General features: G+C 30.9%; 3 protein-coding genes across 3 annotated transcripts; 2 read left to right on the forward strand and 1 right to left on the reverse strand.

The window, feature by feature from the left end:
* Positions 1 to 2,056: 2,056 nt before the first annotated feature.
* On the forward strand, positions 2,057 to 2,695 carry LOC110651165 (uncharacterized). Its single transcript, XM_021806414.2, has one exon. It carries the CDS (start codon positions 2,057 to 2,059, stop codon positions 2,693 to 2,695), a length of 639 nt encoding a protein of 212 aa, XP_021662106.2.
* A 5,610-nt stretch (positions 2,696 to 8,305) lies between these two features.
* Positions 8,306 to 12,625, forward strand: LOC131178813 (uncharacterized). Its single transcript, XM_058144756.1, has 5 exons — positions 8,306 to 9,388; positions 11,000 to 11,274; positions 11,369 to 11,683; positions 11,783 to 11,882; positions 11,978 to 12,625. The coding sequence occupies exons 1-5, from the start codon at positions 8,306 to 8,308 to the stop codon at positions 12,623 to 12,625; spliced, it is 2,421 nt and encodes an 806-aa protein (XP_058000739.1).
* Positions 12,626 to 19,418: 6,793 nt separating this feature from the next.
* On the reverse strand, positions 19,419 to 20,369 carry LOC110652495 (NDR1/HIN1-like protein 10). The gene has a single exon (XM_021808106.2). The coding sequence runs from the start codon at positions 20,293 to 20,295 to the stop codon at positions 19,624 to 19,626; it is 672 nt and encodes a 223-aa protein (XP_021663798.2). The 5' UTR covers positions 20,296 to 20,369; the 3' UTR covers positions 19,419 to 19,623.
* Between the last annotated feature and the right edge of the window lie 957 nt (positions 20,370 to 21,326).

Consider the following 21,326-nt stretch of genomic DNA (forward strand, 5'->3'; position numbering starts at 1 on the left):
ATTCCTAACGCTATGTTTGGATATGTAATAGAAAAGGAAGAAAAATAATAGGAAAAAAATATTTTTTATTTTTTTTTCTCTTTATTTGAAATAGGAGGAGAATAGTGGGTAAAAAGAAAGTAAATTTTATTTTTTTTATGTTTAAAAAGAGATAGGAAGGAAAATATAGCAATATTTTTTCTTTTAAATTACTATTTTATTTTTAATTTTTTAAATTATTTAAAGAGTTAAAATAAAAAAATAAAAATATATATACAATTTTATCAATTAAAACATAAAATTTTCTTTTAATCACTTTATTTTCTCTCTAATTTGAAGAGAAAATAATAAGAGTAAAATAATCTTTATTTTTTTAACCCTTTATTTTCATTTCATTTTCAAATAATGAAAAATGATAATCTTTATTTATTTTTTTTATTTATTTTTTTTCCTTTTCTTTTTTCCATGTCCGTGTAAGAGAAGATAGCTTTCCTATAAGAAAAAATAATTAATTAATTAATTCCTAGGTACTAATAATTCACCAAATGACTGCTGCGAGACTTCTTCATCTTTAATTAGTAGTATTATTTTGTTGTTGTTGTGTTCTATCGGAGTGCAATTAAGAGGAAACTTAAAAGAATTGTGTTTTATGAAGCTCACCAACTAACCATTGTTCCTCTGGTCCCGCAGAAGAACAAGAACTAAACTGTGGGATCCATTTTGTTGCATCTCTCACCCACTTCCCAAATCCATTGCTATAATTATAATATCCATTTCTCCAAGTTTCACCAATCAACTTATTCTATTCTATCCATTCACCTTTATTTATTAACAAATTATCTGTTTTCCTATCTTATTTACATAGCTTTAGAGTCTATTCTATATTAATATTTGATTAATTACAAATATGTTAACCTATAAATTTTAGGTTTCAGAGAGGTACGATCCTGCTTAGGGAGTATTTGGTTCGTCTATTAAATGTAACTGAAAGTTGATAGATATTTAAACAGGTGAATTAAAGTGTTTGGTAAGTTTTAAAAAATAAAACTGGTAGCTGATAAATAACTGATATGATAACTATCGGCTACAGTTTATATCAGCTATATTTTTAGAGTCGTTTCTCAACGACTGATAGCTGATTTTATTTTATTTTTTATTTTGATCATATTATTTTTTTATTTAACTTAAAAATTAATATTATTAATATTTTTATATTTTTTATTTATAATCTTAACATTTTAGTTAATGTATTTTAACTTTATTAAATTATTTTTTTATTAATAACATAAAATATAAAATATTTATTTATATCTAAAAACTTAAAATTATTTATAAGTTTTTTTTATCAATATTGATAATTACTTTATTATTTTATTTATATTTTTAAAATTATTTAATTATTTTAAAAAAATAATTATTTTTTACTTAAATAATAAAATAATTATATATTTAATTTAATAATAAAATAAATAATATAATATAATAAATTTATATTTTTATATTTATTTCAATAATAAAATAAATTATATAGTACATATCCTTATTAATCATTTCACATATCAACAATAACAATTAAATATAATTATAATAAATACTCAACGTAAATAAACTATTATCAACTATTAACTAACAATAACAACAACAAACAGTTATAGATAACTTTTAACAATTAATCTAAACAGGTCTTAGTTTTCAATTAGCCATGTAAACCTTATTTACACCAATCTTTACGGTGCACAAATGGTGATTTATAAGTTTGGCAATTTGCGCTACTAGCCCTCAGATTGCAACTTCTCATCCACCTAACTAACTCAAAATTTAAAATAAAGCAAATCCACGTCACCCCCTCTCGCTCTCCGCTCAATCTCCTTCCTTTTTTTTTTTTTCTCTTATTTTGTTTCTTTGTTTTTCTTTCACTTGTTTCTCCCATCAGTTTCCGAGAAAACAAACATCATTTTCCTTTTCGTTTACTCCCAGAAAACACTAAAACCAAGCCACAAAACCCTATCTTTAACGCAGGAAAGCTTTCGGTTTATCATGTAAGATTACTACTGCTACTGCGTTGCTTTTTTTAGCGATGAACACTTTGAATAAGATATGCACGGCACTTACCGTTGTCTTCGCTTTCTGTTTGGTTGTTCTGGTGGCCGAGATTCTCTATGTGCTCTGGCGCCGGAGAAGATTTCGGAGTCGGAGCCTTGCTAGCGGCGATGTCGAGTTCAGCGATGAGTCATTCTATCCAACGCCATCAAAAGAGCTACTGTATTTCTTCTGCTGGAGGAACCAGACCTCTCGCATCGAACCTGATGCTGAAACATCAACAGCCGCAGCAGCAGCAGCGGCGGAAACGGCTCCACCACTCCCACAGAGTACGCCTACGGATGCGGATGTGGATGAGATGCTAAAGCGGCATGCACTGTACGGTCCATCTAGGGTTCTGTTCACTATAAAAGAAGAGGAGAGAGAGGAGATGGAGACGGATTTTTCTTCTTCTGCAGAGAACGAAGAGAGGAAAAGGAAAAGGAAGACAAAGAAGAAATCGAGGACCCTCTCTTTGGAAGAGGTTGCCGTTTCTGCTGTGGTGATTGACATAGATGACTCGACGCCGTTTTGTACTCCGAGTGCTTCACCTCCGTACTATACTCCGTCACCCTCTCCTGCTCGTGACAGAAATTCGCCACACTCATCAACTGAAAACATCGCTCTAGAAGAATGATGTTTCCGCTGACAAAACGGTGTCGTTACTTGGTTAGCATAGAGGATCGCTCTTTATAGTGAATCATACAGAGTAATCTCCGGAAAAAAAGTTTCCCGCCGGAAACGAATAGCCGGAGTGAACATAGGCGTTTTTTTTTGTCTCGAATGTATTTCCCCGTAATTTCATTTTCAATTCAGTAGTTCGTTCAGATGTTGCCACGTCAGAGTAGGTGGTGGGTTCAAGATACGTGGGAAAATCAGACCGTAGAACGTAGGAGGGAAAGTAGGAAGTAATTTCTGATTGCCGTTGGCGTAACGTAAATATAATAAATTCTGACCTATTGTCAATAGTTATTGGCCTTTATTATTACTTCGTTTACCGATGAGCTCAATCGACGATGGTATTTAAAAAAAAATTGAAAATCTTTTGTTTTTGTAAATGTTGTCAGCTTAAGTTTAATTTTTAATTCTGTAAAAACTTGGAAAATTTGCAAATAAAATTTAAATTTAAAAAGCCGCTACAAATTAGTAATAAATTTTCATTTGCCATATTATAAAGAAGGAATGGCAAAGATGGAATATGAACTCTTAAATGTAGCTAAGTGCTCAACAAAAAATAAATGTAGTTTAGTGCATTCCTAAATGCTCTTTAATTAGGATGTACTGTATTTAAATTTTATAGTATATATTAGGGAATTGTCGGTGTTAAGATACATAATCATTAATAATTTTAATATATTTTTTTAATTTTAATATATAAAAATAATATAATATTTAATTTTTTATTAACTATTTTAAATTTTATTTCTATTATTTTTATTTTTCAAATTTTTTATATATATATATGTGTGTGTTAATTTATTGTAAGTTATCTACTACTCATTATAATATTAATAGAATAATTATTAAATAATTACATATAATAAAAAATACTGTATGACAATATTATGAAAATAATGCTACATATTATTCACATGATAATATTATAAAAGATAATGTCACATGTCAGACTTTTAGGAATACTTTTCTATTTTATATATAGATATATAGACATAGATTTAGATAGATTTTTTTTTTTTATTTTACCAATAGAAAATATAAATATATGTCAATGACAACAACAATCACTTTTATAACTAAAGTGATTTTAATGATCATTATATTCATATAACCCATATACACACATGTATTCTCCACAACCAATGTGAAATGTCGAAATACCAGTCCATTGGACACACCCCACATGGAATCTAATCACAGGCCTCGTACACTGACACACTCAATGTTTGCCTTTTAGAGGTAAAAAATACATGTGGGTCAATAACAGAAATAGACTACTGTTAAAATTATGGTGATTTTAATAGAACTTTTATTTTTATATAACTCATACATATGTACTCTCCACAACTAAGGTGGAATCTTGAGGGACTTAATTTAGGTAGTATGTAGTTATGTTTATACACTACAAGAAAATAAAAAAATTGCTACAAAAATTACCGACAAATAAATTTCGTTGGTAATTACCGACTATTTACAGACAAAAAAGAAAAGTCAAAAGAATTAAAATGTAAACTAATTACTACCGATGCAATTACCAACAAATTACCGATGGAAACTTTACGACGACTAAATTTGTAGGTAAATGTAGAGCTAAATTAATGTAGCAAAATTAGCGATCAAAAAATAAATATACCGACGATAAATTTCGTTGGTGATTACCGACTAAAAGCTATTTTGTAGCTAACTTTAAGGAGGAAACAAAAAAAATAAAATTTTAACATGGCAAAAAACTTACCTACCAAAATGAGTAGTTGGTAATTACCGACTATATTGTATTTCATAGCTAAATTTAAAAAGGAAATAAAAAAATAAAATTTTAAAATAAAAACATTACCTACAAAGTATTAGTTGTTGGTAATTACCAACTAAAAAATAGTTCGTAGGTAAATTTAAAGAAGAAAAAAAAATTAACATGGCAAAACAATTATCTACTAAATTGAGTAGTCGGTAATTACCAACTACAACCTATTTCGTAGCTAAATTTAAAAAGGAAATAACAAAATAAAATTTTAAAATAAAAAAATTACCTACAAAGTTTGAGTTGTTGGTAATTACCGACTAAAAGTCATTTCGTAGGTAAATTTACAGAAGAAACAAGAAAAATAAAATTTTAACATGGCAAAACAATTACAAAACAGCGTAGTTTTGAAGTCTTAGAACACAACCAACTTTCATTTGTTAGCCCTAGCCACCTCCAACGTTGGTTTCGCAACGAAGGGGATTTCTAGATCCGGAAGGCCATATCCTTTTCTTCTCTGTTCCTTTGTTTCTAGGTACAAAACAGCTCTTCCTCACCTCAGTCAATCTATTCCTTCCCCCTAAGTTGTAGATCTGTGGTTTTTTTCTTTTGAGATTTAGCTTTTTAATGGCGATTTTTTATTTCTGATCGTTTATTGTATTTCTAGATAGATTCAGCTTTTCAGGTGCAGTTGACAGTTGTTTTTGAACTTTTTTTTTGTGGGTAATTATTGCTTAGATTTGATGATCATTTTGAGCTTCTTGTGGATTTGAGGTTTTTTTGTTTTAAAATTTATTGATTGGCTTGTTTTTAGTACTGATTGTGCTTTTTTTTTTTCCTTCCCCTTTTTTAATCTATCGTTTATATTATATTAATTGGGAAATCCTTTTTCAATTTTTGCATATTAACTAGGTTAAGTTTTAGATTGGCATTTGCATGTGCATTTTAGTTTCTGGTTTTCCACTTTCATTAATAATCTATTTATGGACGTTGCAAGTAGTGATTTATGCACATTATTGGTAGTTTTTCAATTTTTTTTTTTTAACTTCTCTGCGTATGTTAATTGTTTAGGTTGTGCTATTTTTTTTCTGGATAGTTCGATGCACTTCTTGCTCTAAGAAAAGCCGTATTAGCTTTAAATTTAAAGCACAGCTACCGACAATTTTATTGCATTTAAAATAAGGAAAGCTGCTAAAGTATCATGATCTCACCTTTGTTTGTTGGATGTCTTTGTGGATTTGATATGGAGTAGTGATTTATTGAAGCACACACTGAATTATAATTTGTGATGATTACATTCTTTTAGTTGCTTCAATTATTTTGGAGTAAATTTGGTTTACATTCAATTTAGGTGCATGGGTTAGTATTTGTGTACTGTGATAGATTCTTCCCTTCTCATGGATCTATGAACATTGCATGTAATGATCTGTGGATGGTTTTATTGTTCTCCCTGAAACTCAGTGATTCTGATTAACTGCAAAAATATTAATGAGTCTTGAAAGCTTGATTGCGCACTTGTTGGGTATTATTCTAGGATTCAGAGTGATTTTATATCATTTTCCATTTGGTTGTATGATTACTCATGTGGATGGATTAAGTTGATCAATGCAGTAAATGCTAATTTATGGTGAACATGTTTTCTCTTATTGGTTTATATACTATGTAGTGCATTTGATTTATAAATTGTTTCATGTAGGTTACAATATAATTTTGTAACGACTACACCAATTTATCCCATAAATCGGTAAATTTTATATAAAATGAGTGTGGTTGGATTTGATTTTGGAAATGAGAGTACGCAGTCGACAGTCCTCTCTTCAACTCTTCGACCGCTTCTCTTCGGCCATTTCTCTTCGAATGTGAACTTCACCTCATTCCTATTCAGCGTTTCTTCGATTGCTTCTTCTTTGGTTTCATTAATCTCAACACAGAATCATTCTCAGCAGATCTAACTCATTCTTAGCAGATTTGGCAGAATCGTTCTCAGCAAAACCGTTATCGGCAGATTCGTCTCATTCTCCAGCAGCTTATTCGCTGTAGACTTATTTTCTGCAAACTAAGGTGAGTTTATCTTGCTGCAGACCTATTTTTTTTGTTTACTATGCATTTTGCACATTACTGGGGTTGAACAATTGCCGATGGAATGTGGGTTATTGAGGTTAAAAATTTTTCATTTCTGATAAAGAATTAGAAAAAAAAAATACGGGAATAATGCATTTCTAAATTACAATTTGTCATGTAAACTTTGTGGCCATTGGGATGTTAAACTACAAAGAGATGAAATTAATAATGCATTTCTAAATTAATGAAGTTGTTTGGATCCTTATAGATTGTTGCGAATGAAATACTAGTACTATAATTGAATTTTTTTTCGTTTTGAGTCCAGCAAGTTTTTGAACTGGTAAACCCAAGTAATCTACTGTTATTTTCCTGGAAGTGAGTTAATCCACAATGCATACATAAGAACAAGAACCACAAAATCTTCATTGGTATTGTAACAATAAACTTCTTGATTTCCATAAGAGTTATAATCTGTTAAAGTGGTTGTTCCTATGCTGTTAAGTAGGCCATAAGGGGGTATACTGGAATTTAGTATCTGTTCATTCTCAATTTTATCCTCATTTAATTACATTCAATTACATTCAACCATTATGTGATGAAATTGGTTTTGTTGGTATTGGCAATTACTTACCGTGAATTTTTGTATATGTACACATTTCCAATTTTAATTATTATATTTTTATAATAATTAATTTTTAATTTAGTAATAAATGGACAAATTACTTAATGTTTTTTTTTTTTGTCAATTACTTATTGTGAAGTTCTCCTAATGTTTCTTTTAAGAGTGTCACATTTAAAAAATACACATTTAAGAATACTTGAGATGTTTCCTTTCATGTTATGTGTTCTTTCTTTTGTAGTTTGAGCATGGCATGAATTTGTTGCTTTGATTGCATGGAAAAAATTTAAAATGAATGTTTGCATTATAACTTGTTTAAATATTTTTTTTAGAACATGGATACCTCCAGGAGTTGGATGTATGCTAGGAAGCTTCCAAATGGACTATTGAATCCAGAGTTTCTTAGTGGGTTGGAAGCATTTATCAATTTTGCTTATAGTAAGCTAGAATTTATGGATGGGAGTAAAATAAGATGTCCGTATGCAAAGTGCATAAATCGAAAGTACCTACTTGTGGATGATGTCAAATTTCATCTTGTTAGTAAGGGGTTTAGACCTAACTATCTAAAATGGACTGCACATGGTGAATCGTTGTGTTCTTCAATGTATGCCATTGAGGTCAATGTTCCAAGGCAAGAACATTTCCATGGTAACACTAACCCATACCGTAATATGGTGTTTGATGTTACTGGTCCCCATTTTCAAAATGCTATGGCGGATGTTCCTTCACTAGATAATGAAGTTGATAATATGGAAGAACTGCCAAATCCAGAATCGAAAAAATTTTATGATATGCTAAAAGCAACTGAAGAGGAATTATGGCCTGGTTGTGAGAGGCATTCACAATTATCTGCCGTAGCTCGAATGTTGCATATTAAGTCAGAAAATCACTTGTCCGAGAAATGCTATGACCAGATTGTGAATTTTGTGAGGGAAGTTTTACTAGATGAAAATAAGTTTGTTGATAGTTTTTACAAGACGAAGAAGCTTATACGGGGATTGGGTCTACCTGTGGAAAAAATTGACTGTTGCAAGCTTGGTTGCATGATATATTGAGGAAATGATAATATTTTAACTGAATGCAAATTTTGTGGGCTGCCAAGATACAAGCCTCGAAGGGGATCAAGTAAGACAAATGTAGTATGAAAGAGGATGTATTATTTTCCTTTGACACCAAGGCTTCAGAAACTCTATGCTTCTGAGGCAACAGCTGCAAAAATGCGGTGGCATGCTGAGCATAACATCGAAGATGATGTCATGTGTCATCTGTCTGATTCTGAGGCATGGAAGCACTTTAATCGCACCCACCCAATGTTTGCAGTTGAAATTCGGAATGTCAGGCTGGGATTGTGTACTGATGAATTTCAACCATTTGGACAATCAGGACAGCAATACTCATGTTGGCCAGTAATAATTACCCCATATAATTTGCCACCCGGTATGTGTATGAAGGAGCCGTATTTATTTTTATCGATAATAGTACCTGGGCCACAGAATCCCAAGCATCGATTAGATGTCTATTTGCAACCATTAATTGTTGAATTAACTCAATTATGGCATGTGGGGGTGCAGACATATGATGCATCTAAAAAGCAAAATTTCCAAATGTATGCTGCTCTTATGTGGACAATTAGTGATTTCCCTGCTTATTCAATGTTGTCCGGGTGGAGCACTGCTGGGAGATTAGCATGTCCATATTGTGTGGATTATTCAGATGCATTTTCATTGAGTCACGGGGGGAAAATTAGTTGGTTTGATAATCACCGTAAGTTTCTTCCACAAAACCATCCATTTAGACGAAACAGAGTAAATTTCCTTAAAGGAAAAGCATGCACAAATCAGTCTCCTCCAATTATAAACAGTGAAGACACTTTTTTACAAATAGAGGATTTAGGACTTAGGAGGGTAACGGATAATGATGGTGAAGCCATCAATGCTGCCATAGCCAGAAACACTGGTTGGCGAAAAAGGAGCATATTTTGGGATTTACCATATTGGTCTTCCAATCTCATTCGACATAACTTAGATGTTATGCACATCAAGAAAAATATCTTTGAGAATAATTTTAACACAGTGATGAATATTGAAGGGAAAACAAAGGATAATGCAAAAGCAAGAGAAGATATTACACAGTTATGTCGTAGAAAAGAGTTAGAGAAGGATGTGCGAATAGGTAAATACCCTAAGGCTTGCTATACTCTTGATAAACAGCAAAAGCAGAAATTATGTGAATGGGTGAAAAGACTTAAGTTTCCAGACAGCTATGTGTCCAACATGGGAAGGTGTGTTGATAGTGTTGTTATCCGCAAGTGCACGGGTCACAGTAGTATAGTTTTAAAAAAAATGATATCGATCCCATAGGGAATTGTGCTTAAATTGGAAATAAAAGTATAAGCTAATTACAATGGCAAAAATTAAAAATATTAAAAATGAAATTTAAAAATTAAAATTAGTGTTTAAGGAATTTAAACTAAATCAAACAATTAACTAAAATTAATTAAACTAGATTACCAAAATTTAATTTGAAATTTCTATTTATCAAATTGAGAGGAATTAAATCTAAATTCAATAAAAATTAAAGTGATTCTAGAGATTGGATTTTCCATATTGTTTGCATGTGGTTTATCCCTAATTTAGGCAAACACATGAGAATTGCAATTTTGAGGGAAATCAATTCTTAGATTTTTGAAACCTTTTTCAAGCATCTCAAAGTTGGTTTTCATTAAATCAAATCCTGTTTTCACGGTATTTCAAATCTAACAAAAACCCAATTAAAGCTCTAATTGATTTTGGAAAGTCCCCTTAATCCTCTTAGCTTATCTCTAACACCAAGAAAACTAAGTTCATTGCAAAATTATCTATCCCAAATATTCACTTTTCAGTCTATCTATTAAGGATTAAAGCTTAACTTAATGAGGGCCCATTCATCAAGCAAGGCAACAAGCTCACAATCAATAAATCAAAATGTAACAAACCTCATTTAAATGGCTAAATCAGTTCAAAACCACAACATAAAACAATATTTACAAACCCATCTCTAGAATCTCAAACAACTACTCACAAATCATTGTTTCAAGACAAACCCAAGTGTATAAATGAAGAAATAATGGAAATCTAAGTTAAGGAATAGAAAAACCCAGAAAAATGCAGAAGAATTTGCTGCAAAAAAGTGCAGAACGAGCTCCTTGCTGCTGATGCAGAAATGGCTTCACGTGCTCCCTCTTTCTCTCCTTCTTTTCTTGCCAAAAATGCCTCCTCTCCTCCTTATGGAAAGAAAATGATAAAGGAGACTTTATATGGGTTAGGGGTTTGCCCTAGAATGGGTAAAAAGGTGGAAGATTCCAGAGAAAGTGAGGTATAAAATCAGAGTAACGAAAATGCCACGTCAGCCATTTTCAGTAAAAATGACATAAGCTGAATCGGTTGTGTCGCGGGTTGTGTCACAGGTTGTGTAACTCTCGCCCTGAATATCTGACGATCGACACAACCTGCGACATAAGCTAAATAGGTTGTGTCGCAGGTTGTGTAACTCTCGGCCATTTTTTTACTCAACTTCAAAAATTTTTGCAATTCAACTCTAATCTCCTCCAAATGGCTACTCTGATCAAAATACACCAAATTTCTCCAAATTTAACCTACAAAACAAATAAATTCCAAAAATTAAACTAAGAAGTGTGAAAATTATAAAATTGACTAAATATATGTTAATATCTATAATAATAGCTATGAACAAGGGTAAATTATGTGCAAAAATTACCCCTAAATGATGATCTAAAATGGTGTGTTGACATGGGGAAGTACAAGCTTTTTGGTATGAAGAGCCACGATTGTCATGTGTTTATGTAGAGATTATTACCAATTGCATTTCGTGAGTTCCTTCCAAACACAGTTTGGCAAGCATTGATTGAGTTGAGCTTGTTTTTCAAAAATCTTACTGCTACAAATATTAAGGTGCAAGATATGGAACGTCTGGAAGTAGAAATTCCTATTATTATTTGCAAGTTAGAGCGTATATTTCCTCCTGCCTTCTTTGACTCAATGGAACATATTCCCATTCATCTGCCGTATGAGACAAAAATTGCAGGACCAGTACAATATCGATGGATGTATCCTTTTGAGAGGTAATAGAGAATCGTTTTTTTTTTTCTTTTTATGTTATAAAATTCATCATAAACTTTCCCTAACTCATTTGAATATGGTGTTTTATATTTTCAGATTTTTGGGACACCTGAAGAAAAATGTAAAGAACAAAGCAAAAGTAGAAGGTTCAATATGTAATGCATACTTAGTTGAAGAGGCATCCAATTTTTGTGCGCATTATTTTGAGTCTCATGTCATAACGTGGGATCGACAAGTTCCCCGTAATGATGATGGTGGGGACAATGATGAAATAGAAGAAAATTTATCAATATTCAAGTATCCTGGTCGACCATATGGCAGAGCTAAAACAAGATGGTTAGGAGATGATGAATATAAGGCTGCCCATATATATGTCCTTCTAAATTGCCCTAAAATTGACATATATTTGAAGTAAGTTTATAAAAACCCTAGCATATAAGTTAAATATCTTGAAAGTCATTAGTGAATTTGCCTTTTCCACTGATAATCACCCAATATATTTATGTGTAGGATGTTCCACACTGAACTACAACAGACGTCACATAATATCAGTGATGCAGAAGTTAATGAATTAATAGAACAAAGATTTTCAAATTGGTTCAAATCTCATGTAAGTCTAGATTTATATAAAACATTCAATCGTTTAAATGTAATTAGTAACATTATTTATGACAATAAGGTTTTAAATTCTCTTCAACTTATCAGGCAAGGAGTGCAAACATTGACAATAAATTCATTAAGGATTTAGCAGAGGGACCATTGAAAAGTGTGATATCATATCCTGTGTATTTCATAAATGGATATAGATTTCACACAATCAATCATGGCGTCAATCGATCCACGATGAATAGTGGAGTTTGCATTAGGGGATCAACATATGGTGACACAACTGATGATTACTATGGTCTCTTGAAAGAGGTAATTCAACTAGAGTACCCTGCATTACCAATAAAAAGAGTTGTTCTCTTCAAGTGTGAATGGTTTGATATAACTCCAAATGTGGGTATTAAGGTCCACAAACACTATAACTTGGTGGACATCAATCACAGAAAGAGATTGAATAAATATGAACCATTCATACTTGCTTCACAAGCAGAACAAATGGTTTACATCCCTTATCCGAGCTTGAGACGAGACAAGGCTGATTGGTATACAGTGTGTAAAGTGAAGCCTAGGGCCACGGTCGTCATGCCTCAAATAAATGTAACAGAGCCAATACTTGACCAAGCATTCCAAAATGAGGCAGTACAAGTGTTACAAATTGATACAGAAGTTGCAGATGAACATATTGGACCCTTAGATGATCCAAGTGGTGAACCACTAGAGCTTGCATCTGTTAAAGAAGAGGAATAACCGGATGAAGAAGTTTTATTTTCATCATTAGAAAGTGAAGAAGAAGATGAAGATGAAATTCATGTAAATGACGATGATAGTGATAGTGAATAAATTCTATTGTACTATATATATAAATTATTGATGTAGTTAATATTTGTCATACTATTTTGGCAATGCATTTTGATTAACTAATTTGTATATTGTAGCATTCTTAATTATGTTATTGTTTTATTTTCTATGAACAGTGAATTTGTATAAAGGAGATGCATATAATAGTTGTGAAGGCCAATATGGCAGTGCTTTTTTACTACAGGTTATGTTGTTGAAATTTGAGGAAATTCAAATTTGAGGGGACACTCTACCTGATTTTCGATGGAAAAGAGTTTTTTTTTTCTTTCAAATTAACATTTCTTCTCATGTTTATGCATTATACAGATATGGTGCGGGGTAGACATACTATTGCTGTTTCCCAAACACCATTTACTAATGAGGAAGGTGAGCCTTTGACACCTCATTCACAACAGTCAGTCCAAGCTGACACACATGTGGTTGGCCAAGAGGATACACCTATAGATGGCCAAGAGACTTTACCTGATAGTTCACAAGGTTCTCATCCTGAACTAGAATTGGAGATTGATTCAGCAGGGCGAATCCGCCTTAGAGTTCGATAAGGAAACAAGTGAGTTAAATAACTAAATTCTACTTGGTTTATAAATGAAATTGATACATGTGTTAACTTCCTATACCTTATTTTCATGTCCAGGTTTTCTGTCGGATCTGCAGCAGCTCGAGTGATCATGAACTCCTTCAAGCAGCGGATACACCCTGCAGGTGTCATGTGGAAGACTGTTCCAAAAGAAACCAAGGACTTTTACTGGGAGGAATTCAAGGTAACATCTATTTAAGTTTTTTTTTTATTATTATTTTCCATATTTTGAAATATAGAAATCATTAAAAATTTGTATTATTTTATATCGTAGAAAAAATATTGTTGGACTACTACTAAGGAACTAGGGGTAAAGGTTTGTTGGCAAGCAAAGGCTGCTGAACGGTATAAGGACATGATATCTGATTTCAAGGCAAAGAGAAAAAAGCCCCAATATGTTAGTGAAGAAGCATGGGCTCGATTTGAGCAGCATTGGGAGGACCCTTCTGTCATTCGACGATCTGAGACTAATTCGAGAAATCGCCGTGGTGCTGTAGATGGTCTAGGGCCGTCCACCCTCACAGGTGGATCTATATCATTTCAAGAATGGTCAGATAGAATGGTGAGCTTTTCATAATTAGATATTATATATTTAATTTTCATCTAAATTTAAATTTATTTTCCTATATGCATATTTAGTTCATTAATTATTATATAATAAGCAAATATGATTATTGTTGATGGAATTGTCATTCAATAATTATTTGGATTGTTCTGAGATTGAGTTATTATATATTTGTTGATTTCTGACAGGACAAAATGTCAAAAATATTGGGGAAACTCTGTCCATTTTTTTTCAAAATAAATTGTTTAGATTTATTATAGTTTATTCCTGATAACTAGTTATTTATATGTTACAGGAGAAAGATTTGGGTCGAAGGCCCAACTGGTATGAGTTGTTTGTTCAAACTCATACTCGCAATCATGACAAAGAAAAATTTGTGAATGAAAAGTCGAGGCAAATAAACGTAGGTGCTTAATTATTTATTTCAAATAAATTAATTTTTCTATTATATCATATCATAAATTAATACAAATTTTTCTATTTTTTACATACAGGAAGCGATAGTGGCTAGAAAGGAAGAGCTCCAACAAACTACATCTGACACCATCGATGAGAATCAAATTTATTTGGATGTTGTTAGGCTAGCCAGAAGAGACGGATGGTGTATGGGCTTGGATCACAATCATCTGTCATTTACCATTCACATCGAGCATCTTCTTCTAGGGGGTCCTCATCACATGATCCTCAATCTGCTGTTTTACAACAAGAAGTAGAACATTTGAAGAAGCAACTTGAAGAAGAGAGGCAACAGAGGCAAGCAGAGAAACAAGCTAGTACAGAGCAATTTGAGACACGTTTGGAAGACATGAGAAAAATAATGATGGAGGAGATGATGAGATTAATTAGAGGCTTACCAATACCTCTACCTCTAACTTCGCGTCCACCTCCACCAGATCAGGATTGATGGTTTTGTATCTTAACTTTAACTTATTAAACTTTAATATTTTTATATTATTGTTTAGTTTATGTTTATTTTATAACATATAGGGAGTATTATTATTAATAATATTATTGGATTTTATTATTATTATTATTATTATTATTATTATTTGCATTTGTTATGCATTATTTATTTTTAAGCCATTAATAATTAAAATTTTTTTAAGCCATTAATAATTAAAATTTAATGCAGAAAATTATTTTTAAAAAATTTTACCGACGAAACAATGTGGTAGGTAAAAATTATTAAAATTATTAAAAAAAAATTACCTACGAAAACTATTTGGTAGGCAAATATTTTTTAAAAAATATTAAAAACTTACCAACGAAATAAAGTAGTAGGTAAATATTTTTAAAAAATATTAAAAAATTTACCTATGAAATAAAATGGTAAGTAAAATTTTTTAAAAATTATTACCGACCAAAAAATTGGTTGGTATTTCTTAGATTTCTAAATTCATTTTACCTACCATATTTCTTTTGTCGGTAATTGGTGACAAAAATTTTCGTCGGTAAAATAGTTGGTAATTCATTTTTAAGCCTACAACCTCCACGAAATTACCTACGAAAAAATATCAATTTCGCTACAAAATTTTTGGCGGCATAATTACCTACGAACGCCTTGTCGTCGGTAAAATTATCTACGAATTCTATTTCGTCGGTAAAAATCACCTACGTATAAATTTGTGGACGAAAAAAATTTCGTCGGTAATTCGTTGGTAATCTTAATTACCTACGAAATAGAAGTAAATATAGTCGGTAATTTTTGTCGCTATTTTTTTAATTTCTTGTAGTGAAAATCACGTGAAGTTTGATAATAGCAATAATGATGATGATTTTGAAAGAATTTATTTAGATAAATAATTATTTATATGTAAAATATATTTTTATAATAATATTTATAAAATTTTAAAATATTGGTTTTAAATAAATAGAATTTATTATTTTTATAATGCAATTTTAATATTTAATTTAATAATAAAAAATATATTTTCAAAATTATTAATTAAAATATATAAAATTAAACTCATTCATATAATTTTGGTTAATAATAATTGAAATTGGGGTGGATATAAATAATTTAAAATAAATTCTAATTAAATTTAAGATAAATTTAAATATTAAAATTATTAATTAAAGTTAATTTAAATATAGTATACCCACTATCATCCCTAATAATCTCCCTCTACTCCTCAGAAATTGAATATTTTGGTAAGAAAATAATTTAAATTGATAAAAAAAATTATGCTTGAAGTGTTAATTAGCATTTGGCAGTATCAAATAAAAAATTCTGAAAAAAGTAATAGAGTTAGCTCAACTGTAGAGGAAAAACAGTTCTAACTGAAAATTATAAATTTGATATCAAAATATTTTTTTTTTAAATACAAATTTATGTAATAAGTATTAAAATTATTTTTAAAATAATAAAATTTCAAACTCAAACTCTAATTAGAGTTAATAATAATAATAATAATAATAATAATAATAATAATAATAATAATAATGAAAAGCTTCTAGACATTAGCCTGCATAAACTTTAAACTGGGCTAGCGCTAATTGCCATGACAAAACAACTACAAGCCCACACAAGCACGGCCCTAAATCAATTTTATTGTTGACTAGCAAGCTATTGTCCTTTAAATCAGTAGCAGAGGAAATTTATGGCGAACGCGGAGCATGAAACAATAATATTTTTTTAGACATAATTTTTCTTTTTATTTTTCTTATAAAAGAATGAAATTCCTATGCTTATAAAGACACACGCTAGATGTGGATTATTCCTTCCTCACCTCCGGGGTGAGATTTGTAGATAAATAAAACTTTCTTTTGCTTCATTATAGTTGTTTGTAGGTTGTTCTACGCAGAGAGGGTTACATGTTGTCCGTGTTCACTTCTGCCTATAGTCTCATGGCTACGAAGGATGATGACGGGATGGGTGGAGTTTTCAGATATGGGTTGTAGATCTGTTTCTTTGGGTTGCTTTTGGGGTATGGTACTTCTGGGAGATATTACCAGTACTGGCTTGAAGTGTTCAATCCCTCAAATAGTCAATAGAGACCTACGGAACTCAGCCTAACACCCTAATGAATTTTTCTTCTTTAACCCTATCTTTACCTAAGATGTGTTTTTTCTATAAAGAAGAGGCCGATATGGCTCATTGGTTTTCCTTTTCTTAGTTGATGAAAATCTAAGCAATGTTTTACTGTTAGGAATTTAAGTCCCACATGAGGAATAAATAAAAGTTAAAAGGGTAAATATAAGTGGTTGAGTTGCAACATTGATCTGATTAGTCATTTTGATATGTAAAAGCAATCTAATCGCTTATATAAGCCTGAATTAAAATGAATTAATTGTAATTTGACAAATACTCTCTTCGAATTTAACATGGTATTAGAGTCTGAACTATGTTATAGATTTAGCCGCCCATAATGCTATATAATTGGACCCGTATTAGGTTTAAAATAAAAAAAAATATATAAATTAATTATCAAATGACAACTATATGGTTGCACTTGAGAGGGAAGTGATGAGAATTTAAGTCCTACATTAAGAATAAATAAAAAGTTAAAGGGTGAATATAAGTGATTGGGTTGCAACTTTGACCAACACTCTCTGAATTTAATATCTACTAGCTGCTACTTGGTCCTATGTTGGTCTAGAGCCTTTGGTTTTTCAGTGAGCTGCTATTTGTTTTCTGTCACTTGGGTTGCATATAGGAAAACAGAAACTTTCACTCCATTTACACCGTAAGGGTAAATTACTAATAGTATTAAATAATATTGACCTTAGAAAAATTATTCCATTTTTCTAAAATTGAACAAGTCAGCAATAACCACACCTTCCAAATATATATGACGTATTAGATATATAGATTATAGGAGATTAGGAACCATGAAATGGAAATTAAAAGTCTTTGCTTCTTGTTGGGTTTCTTGGACAGTTGGACACATATATTATGTATATGTTTCTATCTGAAGCTATAGGAAAGAAGCCTTTTTGTGTGTTTGTGTGTTGAGAAATCGAGTGGAAATTTCCATGCTTCAAGCTTACCTGAAATTTTGGGAATGTTGGCTGGGTTTCATTTATCTGTAGGATTAATTAATTTATATTACATATATACATCTATATTAATCCACTTCTTTAGAAATCCTTATCCTTCTTTATCTTTCTCATCTTTTCTCTTCTTATCTTTTTTTTTTTTTTTTTCTTTAGATCTCTTCATTAAGTGTCGATGAGTTTCTCACCAGTAACTACTCTCATATCAGTCTTTTTGTTTTTGTTTTTTATTTTTTTGTTGTATTTTTTAAAAACTTTCAAATTTATATTCATTTAGAATATATCTAAGTTTATTTTTTATGTCCTTTAGAAACAGATATAGAGGTGAAACTACAACAAACTCAAACGAAAAAGTTTTTAAAATTAAAATTTTATACATAAATTTTAGTACACTTTTTAAAAAAATTATCCTTTGCCACAGAGTTTTTAAAATTAAAATTTTACATATAGGTTTTAGTACATTTTTTTCAAAAATTTATTGTTTGCCCTCAATATTTTTAAAATTAAAATTTAACCTATAAATTTTAGTGTATTTAAAAAAAAAAATTGTTTATCCCTCTAATATTTTTATCGTTGTTTTGACCTTTGCATTTTTATGTAAATTAATTTATATGTTTAATATTATTTAAGTTTGATCTCTTAATATTTTATTTTTATTTTGATCACTATATTTTTATCAAGATTTTATTTAATTTTTTTAATATTTACTTTTCGCCACCCAATGATACATTTCTAGTTTTGCCCCTAAATAGATATGAGATTCTCTCTAATATTAGGGTTTTGCTTTCCCATTACTAAGGTTCTATTTTCTCCTCCTTGCGGGGGTTTTATTTATTTTTGCAATATGTGATTGGTTCTTTAGCAATGCTAAAAACAACATAGATCATTAACTTTTTTTAGTTGGAGAATTTGAATCTTCAAGTATAAGTATTGATCTTCTGCCAATGAAATTTAGCAGTGCGATATATTCATTTAAACTCTTTTCAAGCTATAGATATAACAAGTTTTTAAAAGGATAATATTATATAAAGGTTTATTTATTCATTTAAAATAAAAAAATATCAATTACTACGTAAAAGATTATTTTTCTTTATCCACATCATCTCTGTGGAGAAGTTTTTAATTGTTTATTTTTATTTTTTATTTTTTATTAAAAAAAACTACATTCTCCAGATAAGTATGAAAGCTCCAAGAAGATTTTAGTTTCATATTTATGAAATAAGGATAATGTTATGGGAAATAGGAAGGCTTTTGTCCCTTCAAATTATTAAAACCAACAAAAAAAAAGAAAATTAAAGAAAATTAAATTTTGACCCAAACAAGCAAGATCAATGGCAAATTGAGGAAGTTTCCAACATGCCACATCATAGCCCACAATTTTCCCATATTAATATTTTAAATTTTCTTCATCCTTACCCACTTTTCTACATTCCACTCCGGCACATTCAATACCAACGTCATATTCAAAAGCTGTAAACAGTCGCAATCAGCTTTTCAAGTTCCCTTCTGTAATGGGAGAATAATAATCAATAACAGAAAAAAAATAAAAATAAAAATAAACTATATTTATTACAACCTCATCCATGAAAATATGTAGTATATGATGATCATAATCTCTATCTATAAATGTGGAAGCGTATAATCAAGAAACGGGAAAAAAAAAATAAATAAAGAATAACAATAAATGATAATACCAAGAAAAGCTAAAAAAATCAATGAAACAAGGGTCTCTAGCAACCGTGACGATGATCAGTAATCCCAGTCGCATTTGGTAGTCTCGATAGGAGCCACAGTACCATTTGTGCTCAAAGGTACCTTCAAGTCGCACTCGATCTTGGGCTTGAACTTGCCAACCTTGATCTTACCAATCTTGAATCTAATCTTCAAATACAGCTTCACATCGATGCTATAAACCCCAGAAGTCTTTTCTTGATTAAACTTTGTAAGCTCTTCACCACCAAGAGCAGGTATCACTTGCTTACCTTCGAATGCAGGGGTAAGAATGCTAGTGTTCTTGTGTCCTTGATAAAATGGAGCCAAGCTATCGTAACCGAACCTCTGGTCCTCGTAAAAAGCTTTGGCTTCTATTCTATCATAGTAGATACCAATCTTCTTATTAGGGTTCCGGACTGAGATTGTCATGGATAGGTTATAGTAGAGAGTATTGTTATTGGTGGCATAATCGAACTCAGAGAGAGTAGCTTCTGTGACGTGAAACTTGACCTTGTTAGGGCGAACTACGAGCCAGAAAATAAAGACGGCAAGGCCTGCAACCACCACTATGGCGATGATGATCTTGAGGAGGCAGCTCAAGAGGCAGCAGCCGCATCCACAGCTACGGCCAGGGCGGTGGTAGGTGTTTGGGGGAGGGATTGCAGGGCCATAATAGGCTCCGTTCAAGTTGGCTTGTTTTTCTGCCATGGAAGACGTATAGCTAGAGAGAGCCAAGAGAGAAGAACTAATGGAAAAGAAAATAAAGTGATGAGATATGGAAAACAAGAAGAGAGTAAGGGTTTTATAAAGGGGAAAGAGGTGTGAATTGTGGAAGTATCACACGGAAGAGGAAGAGAAGAGGGCCGCGTTGGTGGTCAATTGACGCGGTTGCTTGATGGGATTGGGTTGTTTCTTTCCTTGTTCGTGTTCTGTGGGTAATTTAATAATTTGAATCAGTGTAGATGGAAGCTTGTAATTTTCCATGGAGACGCCGCATTTGTTGCCATGGTCCATTGATGTTGCTTGGTAGCTTCCGTATCCATTACTATTGACTTATTATGCATGCTTTAGTTTTTCAATTTTCGACAAATTTATATGTGTATTTATTGTGAAAGGAAATTAGAGGACGCATATCATATGTTACATAAGCGTATTGCTGAATATATAAATTAATTATTGATTTTTTACAAAAAAAAAAATTAATGACACCGTCAATTTTAAAAATATTCAATATCACCATGAACTTTCATAATTTAATAAATTTAAGAACATTATATATATAAATTAACTCTTTGACTTTAAAAAAAAATATTAATGGCATTCTTAATTAGTTTAATTTCTTATTTAATTTTGATACTGTTTAAAATCGCCAGTTTCATTTAATTTCACTTTTGCAAAGTTAAGGTGTGAGATGAGAATTTTTAAATTTAAAGTGCCTTAGAGTTAAAAAGTGCTTTTCAGCATTTGGGAAAAAAAAAAAATACATGAGAAACCTAAAGATAGAATTTATGATTTAATCCGCTACTCAATCAAGGCATCTCTTTAGACTATCTAATTTAGACTTTCATGAAAAATAACTTATATATAAAAAATATTTTCATAAAAAAAATTTTGTAAAAAAATATTTTTTATGAAAATATTTTTTATTATTTAATTACAATGTTAAATAAATGGTATGTGTTTATATAATGTTAAATAAATTGTGTGTATTTATGTCATGTATGTATAATTATTTATAT

The sequence above is a fragment of the Hevea brasiliensis genome, chromosome 3, assembly GCF_030052815.1.
Source record: "Hevea brasiliensis isolate MT/VB/25A 57/8 chromosome 3, ASM3005281v1, whole genome shotgun sequence".
Taxonomy (NCBI): domain Eukaryota; kingdom Viridiplantae; phylum Streptophyta; class Magnoliopsida; order Malpighiales; family Euphorbiaceae; genus Hevea; species Hevea brasiliensis.